General features: G+C 37.9%; 2 protein-coding genes and 1 long non-coding RNA gene across 3 annotated transcripts in view; 2 read left to right on the top strand and 1 right to left on the bottom strand.

The window, feature by feature from the left end:
- The window catches only part of LOC107561933 (proline-, glutamic acid- and leucine-rich protein 1-like), a 19,018-nt gene extending 4,857 nt beyond the window's left edge, over positions 1–14,161 (top strand). Inside the window, exons 5-17 of the mRNA XM_016246473.1 lie at positions 2,240–2,311; positions 2,400–2,459; positions 2,568–2,724; positions 2,814–2,946; positions 3,081–3,168; positions 3,291–3,379; positions 6,009–6,122; positions 6,396–6,540; positions 7,147–7,309; positions 7,397–7,452; positions 7,546–7,770; positions 10,437–12,239; positions 13,626–14,161. Coding sequence (XP_016101959.1) covers positions 2,240–2,311; positions 2,400–2,459; positions 2,568–2,724; positions 2,814–2,946; positions 3,081–3,168; positions 3,291–3,379; positions 6,009–6,122; positions 6,396–6,540; positions 7,147–7,309; positions 7,397–7,452; positions 7,546–7,770; positions 10,437–12,239; positions 13,626–13,718 — 3,198 coding nt within the window. The 3' untranslated portion in view covers positions 13,719–14,161. The remainder of the gene's footprint in view (positions 1–2,239; positions 2,312–2,399; positions 2,460–2,567; positions 2,725–2,813; positions 2,947–3,080; positions 3,169–3,290; positions 3,380–6,008; positions 6,123–6,395; positions 6,541–7,146; positions 7,310–7,396; positions 7,453–7,545; positions 7,771–10,436; positions 12,240–13,625) is intronic.
- Positions 14,162–15,815: 1,654 nt separating this feature from the next.
- The window catches only part of LOC107561884 (arachidonate 5-lipoxygenase-like), a 9,600-nt gene continuing 3,255 nt past the window's right edge, over positions 15,816–22,160 (top strand). Inside the window, exons 1-11 of the mRNA XM_016246406.1 lie at positions 15,816–16,094; positions 17,685–17,828; positions 18,416–18,620; positions 18,725–18,806; positions 18,911–19,033; positions 19,202–19,308; positions 20,003–20,175; positions 20,262–20,405; positions 20,576–20,779; positions 20,929–21,015; positions 21,196–21,365. Of these exons, the coding sequence (XP_016101892.1) occupies positions 17,685–17,828; positions 18,416–18,620; positions 18,725–18,806; positions 18,911–19,033; positions 19,202–19,308; positions 20,003–20,175; positions 20,262–20,405; positions 20,576–20,779; positions 20,929–21,015; positions 21,196–21,365 (1,439 nt within the window). The 5' untranslated portion in view covers positions 15,816–16,094. The remainder of the gene's footprint in view (positions 16,095–17,684; positions 17,829–18,415; positions 18,621–18,724; positions 18,807–18,910; positions 19,034–19,201; positions 19,309–20,002; positions 20,176–20,261; positions 20,406–20,575; positions 20,780–20,928; positions 21,016–21,195; positions 21,366–22,160) is intronic.
- Positions 16,474–22,160, bottom strand: part of LOC107561926 (uncharacterized) — a 15,564-nt gene continuing 9,877 nt past the window's right edge. The window contains exon 3 of the long non-coding RNA XR_001605936.1: positions 16,474–16,484. This is a non-coding gene — a long non-coding RNA (uncharacterized lncRNA). The remainder of the gene's footprint in view (positions 16,485–22,160) is intronic.

Here is a 22,160-nt window from a genome sequence, read left to right as displayed (position 1 = left end):
TGTTGTGAACTAAGGACTACAATGATGTCAACACAAAATGGCCGACCTCGACCTCTGAATCAGCCAATAGTGAGCCTGCTCATGTAAAGTCACAGCAGCACAACACCAATCATTTAATGTAACTACAATAAAATCATTTAATTAAGACTGAAATATTTTAATTTAAATTTATTTTTAAATGCTTTGCATTGTGCAAAATTATCACAAATTATTACTAATGCTTTGTTTAATGGTATGTCTCCTCATTTACAGTTAGAGCAATGATGTGAACATGAGTTCCATCAACGGCTCCAGTAACTCCAGGGAAGCCCACAATCCTCACTAAAGTTGTTTTTGCAGTATGGTTTGGCGGTCAGTTGAAAATTTAATAAACAGCCATATAGTAGTGGCCAAAAGTGATGTGCGGCCTAGGAAATTTGACATATTTTCATCCTTAATTTTAAAAACAAATGTGCAAGATTTTGTAAGCATATTGCATAGTTGCTTAGTCAGTTGTTTTATTTGTGATAATGCAATGAAACAAGCCAAATTTTGCGGTCATAATTTTGGGCCATGCTATCATACAAAGCACAAAAACAAGAGGACCAATGAAATGTAAATAACGTATGTTGTAGTCAATGTGCCAATGTTGCCAATTTAGTGATTTTGTCACTAGATTTAGTGACTTCCGCATCCCTTTAGAGACTTTTTTTCAAAAACCTAGCAACAAAATCAATTTCTTGGACAAACGTTATCTACATTCCGTGACTCCCATGACGTCATAAAGGCGAGTTCACTGATCTATATAAATATAAATATAGATCAGTGAACTCACCTTTATGAGGTCATCTAGCAACATTAAGTGACCAGTTTTAGCTTCTTTCAATTGAAAGCAGTTGGCAACACTGGTCAGTGTTTTTTTTGTCCTTTGTGTTTTAACGGTTTAAGTGAAATGTGGTGTCATATAAAAAAAATTATCAAAACACTTTTGGCCACTGTTGTGTTTGGTGGGATTATTGCCACAATATGTAAGAACCTGCTTACTGTGTCATCACTGGTGCATTGCTGCATTTTTCCAATTTTCCAGCCAAAAAAAATGAATTACTACTTTCATTTCTGCTGTTGGAGCATTGACTTGTTTTTATCAAAAAATACTTTTTGATCTTTACAATTAAGTTTGTATCGTTTTATCAACTCCATGTTATCATATAAGTCCAATATATTTTCGCTGGAAAGTGTTTGTCGTCTCCTCTTTTCTGCCATCTTATTACTCCTAGGTTAGGAGACCTCTCCAGCTCTCTTAAATAATTTAGGAGCTGAGACCTCTTTTAACACTTAGGAACCTTTATGAATCACTCTTATTCTTAAGTCTAGGAATAAGAGTAAAATTACGTCATTCTTAGAATTGAGACTAAACTTTTACTCTGAGCGGCTTTATACACACGGCCCCAGGTCTTCACTTTAAGTTTTCATGTAGTGATGAGTGAATTTTTGCTAGAAAAAGAGCAGGAGAAATAACATGCAAGTCTCTCAGAGCTGGCAAAAGCTGTTATCTTACAGAAAATATTGGCATATGTTTTGTTGTTTTTATTAAGTATATGTTTAATATGTTTACATTTTGCCATCTTTCCATGAATTATATTAGTGATCATTAAGAAAATACATCTTTTATATTTATTCAGAGGGGGTGTACTCATTTATGCTGTGCACTGTACACTAACATTGAAAGGTTTGGGGTCAATACTTTCTTTGTTGTTGCTGAATAATAAAAGAACAAGCATGACAGTAAAGACATTGATATTGTATGAAACAAAACATTTTTTAAAATTAAAATAAATACAAGTTCAAAAGAACAGCATTTATTAAAGCATCCTGACATTTTTTTTCATGGTTTCCCCAAAGATATTAAGCAACACAACTGGTTTCAACATTGTTAATAATAAGTATTTCTTGAAAACCAAATTAGTATATTACAACGATTTCTAAAATATCATGTGGCACTGAAGTCTGGCTGCTGAAAACCCAGCTTTGCCATGGCAGGAATTAATTACATTTCAAAATAGAAAACAGTTATTTTAATTTGTAATCATATTTTGCAATATAATTTTATCGCATTTTTGATCGAATAAGTGCAACTTTAATAAAAAAATCGTACTGACCACAAACTTCTGAACAGTATTGTATATTGTGTAGTAAACTGAGAACGATGAACTTTGTTATGCCACAAAAAGCATCAAAATAAGTTTTTTTTTTGTCATAGTGCCACCTAGTTGCTATGAAAGGAATGATGGCATGCATGATCTACTACCCACGGGCCTGCGGATCTCTGAGGGTCAGTATAATCAATAACCATTAATGATATCTTTTCTTTTTTTTTCAGTTACTTTGTATTGGAATAATCAAATTATTGTCCCTTACAGGAAAAGCTTGGAGCGTATTTCCTGTCTAAGATGGACTCGGATAATCCTAAAGTGCAAGAGGTTAGTTATATCTGGTTGTGGAATTAAAGGATAATGTGTGTAGCTAATTGCTCAAAACAACTTAATCAAAATTTCTGCATTATAATTCTCATTTTTATTCATTGGAAGGTGGCTTGTGAATGTTATGGCCGAGTGCCCTGTCTCGGTGGGGTGTTGGAAAGAGGGGGAGGAGGGCGCAGGGCTGAGGGCTGGACCAATCAGCTGCACTGCCTTCTAGCATCAGCCACCGGCATGCTGGGACAGCTGTACCAGGGTGCAGAAACAGGTATGTGGTGTGTTCTGAGTGTTTGTGTTGTACTGAGAGAAACACTTGTGTTAAGTTCTTGTTGGTTTTTTGTGACGTCACCGTTGCAGAAGGAACAGTGCAGTATGAGGGTCCTGGTGTGGAACTGCCTTTCCCTCCCCTGGATGACGTAGACCCCCTTTTGATCCTTCAGCTCCATCATCGTTACAAGGCCATTTGTCTGGCTTTTAAACACACTCTTAGGTAGTGCTTGTGTTGTATGGCTTAATTCATGGTATTTGTATAGCTGTTTTTCCTGTCTGTTGAGCTTAGTTAATTTTTAATGAAGATTTTTGAGATGTTGGTCCATATTAGTGAGATGTATTTCCCTCGCACAGTGCTGATCCTGCATCTTCAGTCCGTCTACCTGTTCAGCATGTTCTCAATTTCGTGTGTCGAGCCCTGGCAGTCAACACAAAGAGCATCGTAAGGCTTTAACTCTCTTTCTGTATGTTTACATGCACCTTAATGATGTTAAAAGTCACTGTTCATGATAATATTCATTGAACTTGCTTAATGTTGACACTAACTGAAGGAGTTTGTTTCAGAGTCCAACAGGAGAAGGCTGTCTGAGGCTGATGGTTTTACCCTCTATACACAACGACACTCTAGAGCTTCTCGCTGCTCTCATCAAGGCGTAAGCAGACACACACATTTTCTCAGCTGTTTAAATGGGGACATTCTATGGACTTCTGTTTTTTTTTATATATATATATATATATATATATATAAATACAGCTATTACTAAACTAGCTTTCTGCTTTTTTTGCCATTTTGAAAAACAAATTTAGCTCACAGTTTTTTCTGCAAAATATGGTTAAGTAGGTAAACATCATCGCCTGCCATTTTTCACAAATAGGGTACAGAGTAGGGCCTGAAAGTGCTGTCCAAAATCAAAGTTTGTTTACATAATATGTGTGTGTTGTGTATATTTATTATGTATATATAAATAAACATGTACAGCATATATTTTGTAAATATTTGCATGCATTTAAATGCATATGTTTATATTCATATAATTTATATCATATATAAATATATTTAATATATAAACGTAACATATTTTTCTTAAATATATACATGCATGTATGTGTATTTATGCAGTGCTGCTTGAAAGTGTGTGATCCCTTTAGAATTTTCTATATTTCTGCATAAATAACCCAAAACATAATTAGATTTTCACACAAATCCTGACAGTAGACAAAGAGAATCCAATCAAACAAAGGAGACAAAAATATATACTTTGTAATTTATTTATTGAAAAAAAATGATCCGGTGTTAAATATTTGTGAGTGGCAAAAGTATGTGAATGTGCTTTCAGTATCTGGTGTGACATAAACGTAACATATTTTTCTTAAATATATACATGCATGTATGTGTATTTATACAGTGCTGCTTGAAAGTTTGTGATCCCTTTAGAATTTTCTATATTTCTGCATAAATAACCCAAAACATAATTAGATTTTCACACAAATCCTGACAGTAGACAAAGAGAATCCAATCAAACAAAGGAGACAAAAATATATACTTTGTAATTTATTTATTGAAAAAAAATGATCCGGTGTTAAATATTTGTGAGTGGCAAAAGTATGTGAATGTGCTTTCAGTATCTGGTGTGACCCCCTTTTGCAGCAATAACTGCAAGTAACGTTTGTAACTGCTGATCAGTCCTACACAACGGCTTGTAGGAATTTTAGCCCATTCCTCAGTACAGAGCCACTTCAACACTGTGATGTTGGTGGGTTTCCTCCTATGAACTGCTTGCTTCAGGTCCTTCCACAAAATTTCAATTGGATTAAGGTCCGGAATTTGACTCAGTCATTCCAAAACATTAACTTCATTCTTCTTTAACAATTCTTTGGTAGAATGACTTGTGTGCTTGGAGTCGTTGTCTTGCTGCATGACCCACTTTCTCTTGAGATTCAGTTCTCGGACAAATACCCTGACATTTTCCTTCAGAGTTTGCTGGTGTAATTCAGAATTCATTGTTCCATCAATGATGGCAAGCCGTCCTGGACCAGATGCAGCAAAACAGGCCCAAACCATGATACCAGCTCCACCATGTTTCACAGATGGGATGAGGTTCTTATGCTGGAATGCAGTGTTTTCTTTCTCCAAATATAACGCTGCTCATTTAAACCAAAATATTCTATTTTGGTCTCATCCATCCACAAAACATTTCTCCAGTATTCCTCTGGCTTGTCCACATGATCTTTAGCAAACTGCAGATGGGCAGCAATGTTCTTTTTGGAGAGCAGTGGCTTTCTTCTTGCGACTCTGCCATGGACACCATGGCTGTTCAGTGTTTTCCTGATGATGGACTCATAAACATTAACCAGTGTGAGAAAGGCCTTTAGTTACTTAGAAGTTAGCCTGCAGTCCTTTCAAACCTAGTGGACTTTTACACGTCTTGCTTTTAGAGTGTTCTTTGTTGGTGGAGCACTCCTGGGGAGGGTAACAGTGGTCTTGAATTTCCTCCATTTCTACACAATCCGTCTGACTGTGGATTGGTGGAGTCCAAACTCTTTAGAGATGGCTTTAAAACCTTTCCTAACCTGATGAACATCAACTCTTTTTCTGAGGGCCTCAGAGATCTCATTTGTTTGTGCCATGATACACTTCCACAAACATGACCAAACTTTGATAGATCCCTGTTCTTTAAATAAAACAGGGCATACACTGACAACTGCTAGTCATCTCACTGATTAAAAACACCTCTGAACAGATGGACTCTAAAGTCACCTTCAAATTAACAACTAATCCTAGAGATTCACATACTTTTGCCACTCACAGAGATGTAATATTGGATCATTTTCCTGAATAAATGACAAAGTATATATTTTCATCTCATTTGTTTGATTGGGTTCTCTTTGTCAACTTTCAGGACTTGCATGAAAATCTGATGATTTTTTGGGTTATATTTATGCAGAAATATAGACAATTCTAAAGTTTCAAGCAGCACTGTATATACATAATAAAAATACACAATGCACACATATATAATATGTAAACAAAAACTTTTATTTTGGATGCGATTAATCGTTCGACAGCACTAAATAGAACACAAAACATCTCAATCAATGCATCTGACATCCTCAGTAAAACCATGGAAGAGTTCCAACAGCGCAACTTTCATGTATTTAATATTATATAACATTAATTGTGTGACTGCTTCATTTTTGATTAAAGAATTGTTTGCTGGTTAAATGTACAGAAGTAGCCGATCATTTGTGATGGCTTTTTTATTTATTTTTTTCGTGGTACAGTGTGGGTGGTGGACTGGTCCAGTATAGCAGTGTGCTCACAAGGCTTTTCTCACAATCTCTGTCTGCATGGACACCTCTGCCTGAGGCCAGTCTGGGCCAGCAAAGAGCATACAGGTATTACAGAAACACCACTGATGATGGAAAATTAAATATTATCCTCTTTGTGCCTTGTATTAACAATAATCTTGGGCACTCTGACCGTAAGTGGTCAGACATGATTACCTTTTTTATTAGCATTTCTGAAATGCTTCTCCTGTGAATACTTGGATCACATTTCATTGTGACATAGTAACACGCTGATGTAGTGAATAAAGCACAAAGTATGCTTACTCTGTTATTTTAGTTAAGTGTCCAACCTTTTGACGACATGTTCTATTTTACTGACAGTGCCGTGCGAGTGACCGTCTACCGTACCATTGAACTGTGGGTAAGAGTAGGAGGTGCCTCTCTGCTTCAGGCAAGCCCCTCCCACACAGAATTACTTTTCACTCATTTGATGGGTGACATCACGCCAGCATCAGAAGCAGTCAAGGTAGGTTTAAAGGGTCTTTGTAACACAAACATCACGGGGAGTAAAATTAGAGATGAGCCTCCTGGGGAAGATGGGTGTGTAATCTGAAGAATTGAATATTTATATTCTGCCAGAATGCACTAAATTAATCAATTGACGGTAATATTTAAATTTCATATAAATGTTAGTCTTTTTCTTGAAAGAATCCTGAATTGCATCACGGGTTCTAAACTAAAAAAAGCAGCACAATTGTTTTCAACACTGTTAATAATAAGACATTTTTGGAGCATCAAATCAGCATATTAGAATGATTTTTGAGGGATCATGTGACAATAAATACTGGAGTAATGACTACTGATTGTTCAGATTTGCTATCATAGGAACAAATTGCATTTCACAATATATTCAAATAGAAAAAAATATTTAAAATTGTAATGTTACATTTATTGTTTTTTTTTTACTGTACTTTTGATCAAATAAATGCAGCCTTGGTAAGCATGTGAAACTGACCCCAAATGTACCACATGGTCATCTTTGGGCATTGTGTCATCCTGTTTTTAAGACCACTTTTTAATCAAAATGAATACATTAAATTGTAGCCCTGCTTGAAATATTTCCATTTTCTAGCTTCGTTCCGTGCAACAGTCACAGTCCATGAATGACCTGATTGGTTCTGCTGACAAGTCAGGTCCTCGTCGAACGAAAGGATTGGGAATGGGAGATGGAATATCACTACAGAGGAAAGGAGATGTGCTAGCCAATCAAGACACGTGTGTCGCTGCTCTTCGGGGTGAGCACTCGGTGAAGATCAGTGAATTCTAAATTTTACTAGCAGAAATAAACATTTATTTACTGATGATTAATGAATCCTTTACAGCATTAAGACAGATCATTTTGACCAGTGGAACTTTGTTGAAAGAAGATCTGCATAAGGTCTGTTCATGTTTCTGTTTTGAGGTCTTTTATGTTACAAGTATGGAAAGTTGTGTTTCATGTTGCTCTTCTAAACACTCTCTCCCTTGTTAGAGGATCCAAGACCTGGTGGTGCCTCTGTGTGTGCGTCTGCAGCAGCAGTCTCACTGTGTGCTGGAGGTTGGTGCTGTCAGTGGCCAGTATGGCAGCCCCTCTCCTCGCCGAGAGCTCTACCGCCTCTTACTGGCACTTGTGCTGGTGCCCTCTCCCCGCTGGCCGCCTCCCCTCTCCTGCGCAGTGTCTGCCTTCAGTCACGGACGGCGAGATCACAACATCATAGTGAGTGAACATCCTTGACTAAAACCTTTCTCCAAATTCTGTTGCCCAAGCCACTTTTTCAATTGGTCTCAGTCAGTTTTCATAGATTTATGAAGTCAGTTCCAGGTCAACGACATTTTTTTCACTGATGATAATGAACTAAAACTCTTTTTGAATGACAAAAAACTATGATGTAAATCTATTGACATTTTCGTCAACAAATAAAAGCGAGACGGAAATGTTAGGGAGGGATGATTTGGGAAGAGATTCATTCAGAACGAATCTGCTGCGTGGTTCGAAGGTTAGATGCGTACATATGAACCGGCGGGACATAAGCTAACAGACACTTGCTGCACGTCGCATAAAACGTTCAAAAATGTCAATATGTGGGAGTAAGAGAAGAGCAGACATAGATAAATCTGACGACGCAAGAGAGAACTCAATTCGGTCCAGTTTTCTGAGCGCAGACACTGAAGCATACATGCAGAGAAAGCGCATCTCACAGCGTGCGAGTAGTTTTTCGTGTCGCATGAACGGAGAATTGCACACAAAATTATGTCAAATTGTCAGTTTTGATGAGTATTCCCATAAACACAGTTGATTACGTCTTAAGTGAACATAAACAGTAGGGAGAACGTGTATCCGTACATTGCATCCATTGCAGCTGTGCATTTGGTTTTAAAGGGACAGCAGCCTAATTTAGTTGCTATTGTCTGAGTCAATGATGTTAATCAAGCAACAAAAGAAAGACATAAAATCACGCACTGAAAACTGAAAAACTGTAGTAGCCCTAAAGATTAATCTAAATTTATTTATAGAAATAAATGTCTGCTTGAAAGAATGAAGAATATGGTAAACAATTTGCTATAAAGAATATCATTTGTATTTCATTAAAAAGAAGACCATGTTCTTGTTCTTTATGAGAAGTGGTTTTATTTAATTATAACATAAAGGCATGTTGTGTGTCACCACCGTTAAATCGTTGTCTATCATGATAAAACCTTAATATCAAACCTATATAACGAGTTTGGAAATTTTAGAGAAATGCTTAATAAATGCACTGTAACTAAACCCATTAGATTTTAGCCGACTAAATTTACTGTAGATTTAGTCAACTAAAACTAAAAACAATTCAGATGACTAAAATATGACTAAAACTAAATGGCATTTTAGTCAAAAGACTGACTAAAACTAAATCAAAATTTGCTGTAAAAATGAACACTGGTCAGTTCCCATCAAATTCATTCAGATGATCCAGCAAAATAACCCCCTGTGTAGTTCATCACATTATCAAATGAACGTTCAGTTTGACAACCAGAAAGTGTTATGAGTTTCATATTTTGAACTTTTTTTTCTGAAAGAAATACCGTTTTGATGTTTTGTTATAATGCAAATACATTTATAAAAACATTAAATGAGGCCTAAATATCCAAACATGTTTTGGGACCACAGAATATACGTTACAAAGGCCACAGAGTTGAGTAAATGCATGTTGTAATAAGAGGCTGTTGAAGTCGGTGTTGACACTTAACAGCCCATTTCAGTAACACTTTATAATTAGGTTTAACTTTAACATTATTTAATGCAGGTATCATGAACTAACAATGAAGAACAATTTTACTGCATTTATTAATATAGGTTCATTTATAAATATGCCGTTGCTCATTCATTTGCTTGTCCTTCATACATTACCTTAAATTTATATAACTTGAAATTTTGAATGTATTAATATTAGACATTAATATTAACAACATTATATGTAATGCATAATGCAGTTATGGTTAATGAACTGAACTGTTGTAAAGTGTTCCCAGTATTTCTTGAGGTATCTCAGACAACCTCAAATAGACTCAGTTATGCCTATATATGTTTTCATACTTTTAAAACCAGTGATTTGTGAAATCAGTGTACCAAAATCCAGTCCTTTTTGTATACATTCCAGTTTAAACAATTTAACGGCACCCAACCTGTCTGAATGCGCAAACATTAAAAAAAAAAAGTCAGTATACAGTGATTGACGTACTCAGACATTCATTTTGACATATGTATAATCTCTTATGTGGCTGTTTGCTTTCACTGTGAAAGCTCATTCTGGGTGGTGTACTGGCTATGTGCTTCAAATGACGCAGGAAACTGTAACTGGAGACAGTGTTTCATGTTTACAAAGGTCTAAAGGAAAGTATTGAGAACTTAAAAAGAAACATTACACCTGGCAAACTGGTTCTTTTCTTGTCTCCAAAAGCTAAATTTAGCCTATTTTAACACTAGAATAGAAATTGCCAAGTGAGCGTGGCCCTGGCATAGAATTGTATCTGTCTGAGGTTCATCACACACCTATCAAATTTCTTAATTTAGCCAAAAAGGAAAACTTGTGCCTTCTTTTATTTAACCTCATGTCATTCCAAACCTGTTTGATTTAGGAAGGCAATTGAAAGGTATTTTGAAAATTGTTTTATTTTGTTTTTTTGTCCATATAATGAAAGTCAATGAGGTCCAATGTTGTTTGAAGAATTTATATTTTTGGGTGGAATATCCCTAATAGAGTTTCAACTACTGTGTCACTCTGTATAACAATGGTTATGTTGTCTCTTTCATTATGTGTTGGCATAGTCAAATTTGTACTGACCTCACATAATGTGACTATTGGCACTTCCCTTTTTTTATTGTTTCTTTGTGTTTCCCTACAGGTATCGTCATTCTGTGCTGAAGCTCTGACTATATGCAACACCCTTATTCATCCTCGCACACCTTCAATCTCTCTCCCTCTCACCCCTCTAACTCTCAAATTAACCCCAACTGCCCCTGTCCTTGCCTCTGGCCAAAACCCCTCACTCTCCATCCCTACCGTCCTTGGTGGACCTGCAAGAGGGTCACCTTTCCCTGCCAGACATCCCATGGGCTTAGGTCCCGCTACCCTGCTTGATTCTTTGGAGAACCATCTACCTTTGGCTCCTCCGGTTCTTCCAACTCCAGCAGGCACTACAGCCACCCCAGGTGACCTGCTGCTCTCTTCAGCCCAACCGGGTGAACTGGCAGGTCTTGGAGCCCCTGAAGGTCAACGACAAGTTTTTGTCCGCTACGACAAAGAGGAGCCGGAAGATGTAGAGATCTCTTTGGAGAGCGATTCAGATGATAGCGTGGTCATCATGCCAGCAGGTATGATGATGGAGATGCAAGATGGAGCGGCAAATGCACAGTCATTGTCCCAGTCAGCAGTTCCTACTGTAGGTGGCCTGCAGTCTTCTGCCCCCATAGTGAGTGAGGTTGGATCGGTTGACACTTTGCTATCTAATGAGCTGCCCACCTCCATTCCCCACCAGATTCTACCAGCTAATGCTAATAACATTAACTCTTTCCCTGGACCAAGCCAGACAGCCCAGCTTGTGTCTCTGGTGCCTCCTCTGAACTCAACTACAGCTTCACTCTCAGCATCACCTGCCGGACTTGCAGACTCGCTGACGGGTGGTCCGCAACTTCAGCAGATGTTGATGCAGACTTCTCCAGGTGGGCAACCACCTACATTGGGCTTGTCTTTACAGATGCAGCTTCAGAACCAGATTGCTCAGACCAGCCGTCAGCTCCAGCCGCAGCCCCCAGCAAATGAAGTGGACCAGAACGTCATCAACATCAACAGCTCCGATGATGAGGAAGAGGAGGAAGAGGAGCTGGAGGACGAGGATGAATTAGGAGAGGAGGAAGAAGAGGAGGAGGGCCTGGAGGACGAAGAGGAGGAAGAGGAAGGCAGTGACTTCATTGATGAAGAGTACAGTGCGGAAGAGTTCGAAGACTTTGAGGACGAAGAGGGTGAGGATGAGGATGAAGAGGAAAGTGAGGAGATCCAGCCATTGGAGGGAGACAATGGCAGAGGGATGATGGGCGAGGAGGAGGCAGAGGTCATGATTGAGGCAGAGGAGCAGCAAGGGATGGAAATGTTCTGCATGGAGAGAGAGAGAGAAGTTGAACCAGGGATCGAGGAGATGGAGGGTGTGAGGAGTGTCTATGCAGATGAAAGAATCAAGGACAAGGGGACCATGGAGGAAATTGAAAACATTGGAGCAGTTGAGAGAAATGAACCTGTGGTTGGCAAGGATCAAATAGAGAGTCTTGTAATCAGTGAAGATGCAGAAGGCCATGAAGAGGACACCAGAGTAGAGGCGGTTGAACCTGAAGTGAAAACATGTGAGCAGGAAGTGGCAAGACCAGAAGATCCTGCGGAAGATGCTGGGCCGTCACAACAGGGTCAGGAATTGACTGTAGAAGACGAAGTTCAAAAACAAGAACCAGAATTACAGCCCGAAGACACAACCAATCAGAGCACACCATCCACGTCTGAGCAAGAGGTGCTACAGAGTGTAGCCGAGACAGCAGAGGAAGAGGTAGAGAAAGAGAGCGGTGAACAGGGAGAGGATTCCGAAGCAAGGGGAACAAAGAGGAAAATGGAGGATCGCGAGGAAGGAGAGTCTTCGGAGCATGGCACCGAAAAGAAAAAGGTAACGGAGTAATGTCTAACCCTGGTGCTGATTTCTGAATTCTCCAAATGCATAGCCCTTAGCTACACAGGTTTGGATTGATTCAAAAAGAATAATTGAGCACCAAATTAGCATATTAGAATTTGCTGATATTTCTAGCAATGAAGACCTGAGTGATGGCTGCTAAAAAATGTCAGCTTTGCTATCACAAAAATAAATTACATTACAAATTGATAAAATAGAATAAAGACTTTTTAAATGGTAGTATTTCACAGTATTACTGTATTTTTTATCAAATAAATATAGCATTAGTGAGCGTAAGAGTGTATTTAAAAATAATTTATTAAATTTAATTAATTAATTTACAGACCCCAAACTTTTGAATGGTAATGTGTATTTTGGTTACCTTAGTACACTGAGAAACCCTAATGTTATGTTCTCAGCATTACTACAAAGGCCAGCGACCTCAGTAATGACCAGTGGCGGCTCGTGGGTTTTAAAATAGAGGAGGCACACTAATTGTATTGGTCTGGGATCCCTGCCGATTATTATTATTTGCTTAACCACTTTAAAATGGCTTTTTGGTTGCTTTTAGTCAGAAAACGACACCCAGCAAGATAATATAAGTTCACTTACCTGGCCTATCACTTGAAGCAAACATCCATCCCTTCTTAAAAGTCTGTGTTAAAAGAGAGCTACTGTTGCGCCATTTAATTAAGCCGACTGCTGTAGCCTATATCCAGCTTAGGCTGTTTTCCCTAAATTTGTATATACACTGTTTGAATGACAGCTTGGTAAATCTGTTGGCAATCAAATATTCAATATCGCTACTCATCATAAGTACTTGGTACATTATCAGCGCAGCGGAAGACGTTCAAACTAATATCACGTAATTTACGTCTCTATGATGATTGGTTTATATACAAGAAGGGAGGCTAGCCTCCAATTCAAGGTTTATTTTCTCAACACTCCTCAGTGCTGAAAGTGAACACTCGATGGTGATTGGCTAATTTTTTTTTTCAAAATTATGGGGAAGCCGACGAGCCGCCACTGGTAATGACACTGTTAAATGTCACCCTTTCCAAGTAACTGTATTTCCTTGAATATTGACGATCGTTACTGCCACAGTAATGCATGAACATGCATGGGGTATGTACTGTACAACAGCAAGGATTCACATTACATCTTGCATGAAGTAGTTTCTGGCCTCAGTTTGGATTAGTTCTTTAAACGATTGAGGAAGCCAAAACAAATGAGAGTGTCTTGTAATGTCTTTTGTGCGCAGTGTTTACTTGTTAACTACTGGACTTGTAGTGTTTATTCTGGTAATGGCATGTAAACAATGTTGCTTATTCAGAGCATTTCTCTCCAGCACATTCTCTCTAACTCGCTCGATCTCTTTTACAGATGGATGATGAGGCAATGGCTTCTATGCTGGCTGACTTTGTTGACTGTCCACCAGACGATGACGATCGCGGAGCCTCACAGTCACAGTCCTAACATTACCAAACTTCTCATTCATTCAATTGTCACATCAAAGGAGCTTTCCAATGAATAGTCAGAACCTGAAAGATCACATTTGACTGATACTGTTGCCTCAAACTCCGCTGTAGTTGCACTAGAACAGCTCCAAATCGGTTTTATTTGATGAAAGAGTTTTAGGTTTTCATGTTAAAAGAAATGCCAATACCATTGATAATGTTAAAGATGGCAAAAACGGTTCATAAGTTGAGAATAATAAACTTTTAGGTGGTCATGATTGGTATTTTTCTTTTTCTGGCAGCTTAATACAAGTATAATACAGTAGTCACAAGTATTCAAAAGTGCTTTTATCAGTTGGACAGTATGATTAATGTGTTTTGTGGTCTTTTTTTTGTATTATCCTTTGTATATGTAACACACATACTTGCCATTGTGTTTAAAAATCATGCAATAAAGAGGATCTGTTATGGCACTTTGTTCATGGATTCTGTAGAAATTAGACACTATCATTTCTAAGTTTTAGTTGAAGTAAATTATCACCGCAATTAGAATGAAATCATGTCGTAATGGGGAACTGATATTGAGTGTTCTCAGAAACAGTCTTACATAACAGCAGCTTGGCTTGAGACATCTAAGCGGTGAACTCTGCGGACATGGCATGCAATCGAGGCCACAGGAATGCATTCATTATCCTATATAAATTCATTTCCTGAACTCTGGTCCTGCTCCCACTTGACTTCCTGAGTATTTTTTGGTGCTACAGTACATTCCTTTTAAGTTCTCATTAGTGATATAATTTTAAAGGATGGTGTGATTAGATAAAGTGTAGTGCTCTCACACGTTGTCTTAATGGGACACAAATATCAGAATTCTTGGATTATCACATGTTTAATGATACCACAGAGTTTTTCTGTAACATCTCTTATGCAAAAATGCACTAGCTCAGTATATAAAGTTACATTACAGTCTTGAACGTGGTTCATTTTCAAGACATGTTTGCTTGACGTTAAACGTTCATCTACACATAGCTTTGAGTTTCTGCACAGCCATTCAAAAGTTTGGGGTTGGTAAGATTTTTTTTTTAATGATTTTGAAAGAAATCTCTTGCATTTGTTTGGTGAAAAATACAGTAAATATAATGTATTCCTGTGATGAAGCTATTCATTTATTTATTCATTAGCAGTTTCTTCAGTGCCACATGACCCTTCAGAAATCATTCTAATATGCTGATTTGGTGCTCAAGAAATATCAGTGAAAACAATTTTGCTGCATAATATTTTTGTGGATCCTGCAATACATTTTTGTTCAGTATGAATGGATGAATAAAGATAAGAAAAACGCAGTTTATTAGAAATGGAAATCGTTTGTAACATTATGCATTTCTTGCTGATGTTTGACCCAACACTTTTGAACAGTAGTGCCTTAAAATAACATAGCAGAGGACAACTAGCAGACAAAGGAACGTGCTTACCGTCATGTACTTCCTCAACACCAAATACTTTTTGCATATATTTAAGTCTTCTGCCAACACTAAAATGCCCTTGTAAATGCACACATGCATAACCTTAAATTTTTTTTAAATGTTTTATTTTGCACTCTATATCTTTTAATGAGATTTTAAGTTTAAATGTTACATAAAACCCTAAAACCTTCATGTCCCGTATTAAAAGATATTCAGGACCAAAAATTGAGACGATAATGTGAAACAAACCACTGGAAAAAGAAGTGAAATGTCTTGGTTAGAATCCTGGTATTTGCCAGTACCCTGTTAAAAAGGTAAAGTATTGTTTGTAATTCTGCACAGAACGGCCTTCTTTACAAATAAACTATTTGCAGTGACAAGCTGTAACACTTTGACCTCTTAACTGAAGCTAGATGAAATGTGATTGAGCTGTCTCAGAGACAGGGTTCATGTGAAAGTTTCACATGCAGCTTCAGTGAGGTTTCACAAGTTCAGTACAAAAATATTCTTATGTTTAACCTTGTGGCTTTTCTATGAACTAGTACTACCCACTTCCTTGAAGTGGATAGCAAAGAAAAAACGAATAAACAAATGAGGAGGTTAAAATATCAGCCCATAGAAGACTGTGACAGAAAAGGCTAAAGGGTGGGAGAGGGGGAAGGGATGGAAAGGAGGTATGAGGGAGGAGACCAGTAGAAACAGGACATTTTAAAGCAAATATCTGCCTGATTCAGTCAGTGAAACTGGAAGGTCAGTGAACAGCCAGTTAATGTGTACAAAGAGGTTTGCAACAGGCTGACATGAAAGAAGGAAACTAGTTGGTTGAGAAAAAAGGACAGTGAGGGGGACGGAAAAAAGCAAGAGAAACTTCAGCAGAGAAGGAGCAACATAAAAAGCAGATTTTCACCACCACAACATTCTACAGAGAAAAGGTAACATTTTCCCCCAATTATTCTTCAGATTTCTGTCAATTTATTGGAACATATTTAAGCAACTCCAATGGGTTTCTAATGTTCTCTGTTGATTTAAGTTAAATCTATGAGTATTTCTTTACAGGTTACCTCACTGGTAAGAACTCTGTGAACCTCTGTCAATTGGAATAACTAAGTCTAGGCACTTCTTTAAGCTACTTCGAGGCACCTTTTCTGATGGCCATAATATGATGATGCTTCTAAACTTTTAGGCTATGTATGTGTGTCTGTGTGCTATATATGCAAAACATTGTTATGCACCTGTACAGAGTGCAGTTTTATTAGCAGGCGTAACGGACAGATAAATCAGCTTGCTCTAAAATATCTTCGTGAAATCTGATAAAAGTTTTTCTAGATGTGTGGCTGTTGGTTAAAGATTACCATGCTTGATTAATTTGAACTAGAAAAGTGTGAGAAAAGCTACTACAACAGCAACAACTAATGAAACCCTTTACCGTACTAATGCAGTTTTAAGTTGTATAAACAGACATAAATGAACACTGATCAAAAGCATATCTTAAATGAATATTAACCTAGATTAATAAATGATGTAAAAAATTGTATTCATGATACCTAATGCATAACTAACAAATAAATCTTATTATAAAATGTCCCCTTCTATCCCTTAATATTAATACTGTGCTGTCATATTTTTCTACTGTAAATACCACATACACAATGGGCTCCTTTATTTTCATAGTTTGAATTGGGTTGTATTTGTATTGTTGCAACAGGGAAGCTCACTAGATCAAATTGCGCTGAAGTGTCTACCTGCATTTGAATCTTTTCTAACTGATAATACATTGAGGGTTTTTATTTTATTCAAGGCCCTATGCTGATTTGATTGTAGGTGTGTCTTGGTTTCATGTTTAAAATTCATCACATCTATTATTCTGTGAAAACAGGTGATATAGCCCAAGGGAGATCATTCTTATGCAAGTGTTTTCCACTTTCACTTCCACCATACATTGCTTGCTCTTGTTATCATCCAGTGCAGACAGAAACTATATATTAGTGCTGTCAAATGATTAATCGTGATTAATCGCATCCAAAATAAAAGTTTTTATTTACATAGTGTGTACTGTATATTTATTATGTATATATAAATACACATACATGCATGCATATATTTCAGAAAAATGTTATGTTTATATATTAAAAATATTTTTATATAATATCAATTATATGCATAGAAATAGATATATGTAAATATTTTCAAAATATATACTGTATGTGTGTACATTATATATATATATATATATATACATAATAAATATACACAGTACACACATATACTATATATAATATCAATTATATGAATAGAAATAGATATATGTAAATATTTTCAAAATATATACTGTATGTGTGTACATATATATATATATATATATACATAATAAATATACACAGTACACACATATACTGTATATTATGTAAACAAAAACTTTTATTTTGGTTGCGATTAATCGTTTGACAGCACTAATATATATATATATAGCATCTGAAGACAATATACTACAGTTACATACATTTGTATGTGTATGTGTGCAGATGGAGTACAAAGTGACAGTGGCCACCGGGACCTCAGAATATTCAGGAACCAATAACTACATATACGTGACTCTGGTTGGAGAGAGAGGAGAGAGTGAGAGAACCGTGCTGGACAATCCAGGCCTAGACTTCCGCAGACGAGCGGTGAGTAAACATGCTCGTGTGCTTATGATTAAATATACTATTTCATCCTTTTTTCTCTGTCTAGTGCAGTAGAGATCTTTTTTTATTTACAAGTGACAAATGATCATAATGTTATGAACAAAAATCACATTTCCAAAACAGAAAAAAAATCTATCTCTAAAAAGAAGAGACGCACACTAATGTTAAAATTTTGACCAATAATGTTCAGAAAAATAATGGTATATTTTTTATGTAATAGCCAATAAATGATAAATGGCTGAATTCTTTTGAACTATTATGTCTACAAAATTAAAATAAAACACTAAAAACTATAAACAAACATTTTAGATGATACAAGTGAATTTAGACATCATGTTATTATAATGCACAGTTTGAAAAACAGATAATTATTCTGAGATTTGTTAAATACTACATTTAAAGGTATTATTCAGTTATTTGTGTTTTTAAAGAATACGTGAGCATTAAATGATAGCGAAATGTAATCTAAATGTACAAAATGTGAAATAACCATAACTAAATATGCAATACTGACAAATAATAATGAATTAAAACATCTCTAATATTGATATATTCCCATTATTTTGTAGGTGGATGATTACACAGTTAAAAGTGCTGCTGATTTGGGTCCCCTGATACTGGTGCGCCTGGAGAAGCAGAAGTACTGGGTGGAGGATAACTGGTTCTGCCTTTACGTGAAAGTCAGTGTACCTGGACAAAGAAGCAGCTATACTTTTCCCTGTTACCGTTGGCTAGTGGGAGATAAAGTGGTAGTAGAGCTGAGAGAAGGCACAGGTCAGTTATGTTGAACTGCAAATGCAATAACAACTAAGATCAATCTGAGATCAAAATGAATCCGCATGGTTAAGTCCTCAACTCCGGTTCCTTTTCTCTCATAGCCAAAAAGATCAGTGATGACACCTTGCCACTGGAGATATCTCACAGAAACGCAGAGCTTCAGGAGAGGCAAAAAATATACAGGTCTTCAAGGCAATTGCATACACTGAACTTATCCCTGCATTCCTATCTTTGTAGAGAATGTACTTCTCATAAATCCCTGTTGAACTCGGTGTCTCACCTATCAGATGGCTTGCATGGGCCCCAGGCATTCCAAAATGCATTGATGCCAAGTCAGAGGCCGATCTCCCCCAGGACGCTCGCTTTGACAACGAGAAGCGCAGTGACTTTGTGGGATCCCTTCACTATGCGTGAGTAAAATGCACTACAGGTTTTGCAGAGCATGTATTGATTTATTAGAGTGACTGACTTGATATTTTAAGGTGCATAAGCCGGTGTGTTCCCCTGTCTATGCATCATTTAATTACTATTACATTAATCTAATCACTAATTCATTTGTAAACCGTTTGGCCTCTCAGGCTTTTGGAGCTCTCTCTGAAAAAACTGGCAATCAAATTCGGGAAGTCCTGGAATGACCTGGACGACTTCAAAAGGATCTTCTGGAAGCTAAGAAGCCCTATAGCTGGTAACAATCACTAAATCTTCACTTTTTGGCTAAATACCTAGCTTAGTTACCACAAAATATGCATTTCATGCAAATCACTTAATTCTCGGAATGCTCTCTTCCCAGAAAATGTCATTCTGTAACACGTTTATGCAACGCAGCTATGTGTAGGAGACAAATGAATGGCATTTCACAATGTCATGTCACAATTTTACATTTACTCCCTCTCTTGGACAACAGAAACCAATAATAAATTAAACAGCACTTACCTTGTGAGCTTTTTTTATAGTCGCATGAACTTTACATGCTCTTTTAGTGTCTGAGAGAAAAATGTGCAACGCGTTATCTGGAGTAAAGAAAAGACCGTGTTATTCGTTGCTTATTGTACTATAAAAACATATTTAAAATTACCATAAAGGGCATTTCAACAGACAGGTGAGCAGTTATAAAAACAGGTGGAGGTAGCGTGTCTGTCAGGAGCTATTTTTTTTTTGCTCGACGTTATTTACCTCATAAATGTGCAAATGAGAACGTAATCCATGGGTTAGAGATGCAGTGACGCAGTGAAATATTTAAACCTGTTTTAGCTGTTTATTGATTGATTTTGTTTATTGGCTTGTTTTAAAATAATCATTGCCGAATCAACCTACATACAAATGTGTTTCTAAATGTTATTAAATGAATAACATGAATTTGTGATAAATATTCTGATCAGAATACACCATGAACCACTGGAAAGAAGACTGTTTTTTTGGTTACCAGTTCCTCAATGGCTCAAACCCACGGATGATTACCAGGTGCAAGAAGCTGCCCTCAAACTTCCCTGTCACTGGAGACATGGTGCAGTCGTCTCTGATACCTACAACCACGCTGAAGGAGGAACTCAAGGTGAGAGTTTAGTGCTTATTTTCTTAAATACAATGGATTCTTGGAACAGTGGATCTAATAATGTTTCTTTGTCTCTCCTGCTAAAGAAAGGAAATATATTCCTGGTTGATCATGCGATAATGGATGGGATTCCTGCCAATGTAATCAGAGACAAGACACAGCACATAGCTGCCCCGCTTTGCTTACTGTATGAGCATCCCGAGAAAGGTCTCATTCCCATCGCCATACAGGTAAAACCTACTGACTCACATTTATTATCATAATAATCTGGGATGAATATAGAGCAGAATTTTTCTTAGAGCAGTTATTCCTGCCTCCATCAGCTGAAAATATGTTTGAAAAAAAGACAAAAAGCATGTAAACATGAATTCTGCTGATTGTTCTTCTCTCTTCCTTTCAGCTTGACCAGAAACCTGATAAGGACACACCCATATTTCTACCTAGCGATCCTCCTCTGGCCTGGTTGTTGGCTAAGATGTGGGTTCGTCACGCTGAATTCCAGGTCTTTCAGTTGTTATCACATCTGCTACGCACACACTTGTTGGTAGAAGTGATCTGTGTGTCCACACTCCGACAGTTGCCTGCTGTTCACCCTATATATAAGGTTAGAGGAAGTCTACAGGAATGCTTTTTAGGAAAGATACATTTGCATGTTTAGTTAGATAATCACTGTTACATCAAAATCGCTCATTCGTTAAATTATCCAGATGTATTGTATGTTGAGGGTCTTCTTTATTTTTTCTCTTATTGCAGCTCTTGACTCCACACCTGAGGTATACGCTTGAGATTAATTGTCGTGGAAGAACACAGCTCATCTCACCGGATGGCATCTTCAAAAGTGTGAGTAAACAATAAAGCCTACAAAAAATACTATTTTTAGCACTTTGAACTTTGGGCACTGGATTTTTAGTGGTCCTGGATCTTATCACCCACTAAAACAAGCCAACCACAAACAACATAACTGTATTGTATTTTGAATTCACTCAATAGGTCATACATTTAAAAAATTGCGTTTTTCAGGTGGTATCAACAGGTGGAGATGGACTCTTGATTCTGGCCCAGAGGGAGTATAAAGTATTAACCTATCGCTCCCTCCAGCCCAAATTTGACTTCTTGGACAGAGGCGTTACTAAACTGAGAGACTATTTCTACAAGGACCATTCTATGATGCTGTGGGATGTAATTCAAAAGTAATGTATTTAATAAGGATTACTTTATTCAGTGCTTTTAATTCTTATGCCTGTAGATGGACATAATTCTTTTAGACATTTGCATGTGAAAACTCTATTTCCCATTCAGTCAGTCATGTTCTACATTACGTCAGTGACTGACGAATTGGGATCTCGCCCGAGAGCCCAATCACCTTCGAGTGTAAACTAAACAAGTCAATGATAGTTGGCGTGCGTGTTTCGCCACGCGCACCCCGCCATGCAGCGCGGATATAAAAGGAGAGCGCGTGCAAACGCACATCAGCTTTTCGCTTCGGAGCCGAGCCTTCTCAGGACGAATCTCCGCGAGTGTTTGGAAGAAACAGCAGGCGGAGGCAACTCAATACATCCTGCCCCGGCTGTCGGCTGCTGTAGCCACTCTACCGCCGGCTGCAGCCCCCCTGTCTGCTCGTCGCCGAGAGCGCCCTCCTGTGGCCTCTATCTCCGCTCCAGCTCGGCCGCAGCAGCAGCCTTCACAACGGCCGCAGTGTGGAGCTGGCCGCAGGAAAGTGGCGCAGCCCGTCTCCGCCCCTGCCAAGCCCGTGAAGCGCTAGGGCGGGCGGCGTCCCTGGGACGGGCGACCCGGGGTTCTTGGATCCGGCTCTTCAGGAGATGGTGACCGCACCGCTCCTTCCCCCGGCGGAGGGCCGGGTGGAGAAACCTTTGTTCCTGTTTTTTTCTATTCCGCTTTCTATTCAAAACCTCAACAGAAGAGCGGGTTCCTTTTTCTCCGGGTTCCAAGAGGGCGAGGATGGCAGTGCGCGAGACCCAGTCTCC

This window comes from Sinocyclocheilus grahami, unplaced genomic scaffold (assembly GCF_001515645.1).
Source record: "Sinocyclocheilus grahami isolate Dianchi unplaced genomic scaffold, SAMN03320097.WGS_v1.1 scaffold24.1, whole genome shotgun sequence".
NCBI lineage: Eukaryota > Metazoa > Chordata > Actinopteri > Cypriniformes > Cyprinidae > Sinocyclocheilus > Sinocyclocheilus grahami.
The sequence above is the reverse complement of the archived record's forward strand: the minus strand, read 5'-3'. Positions and strand labels throughout refer to the sequence as shown.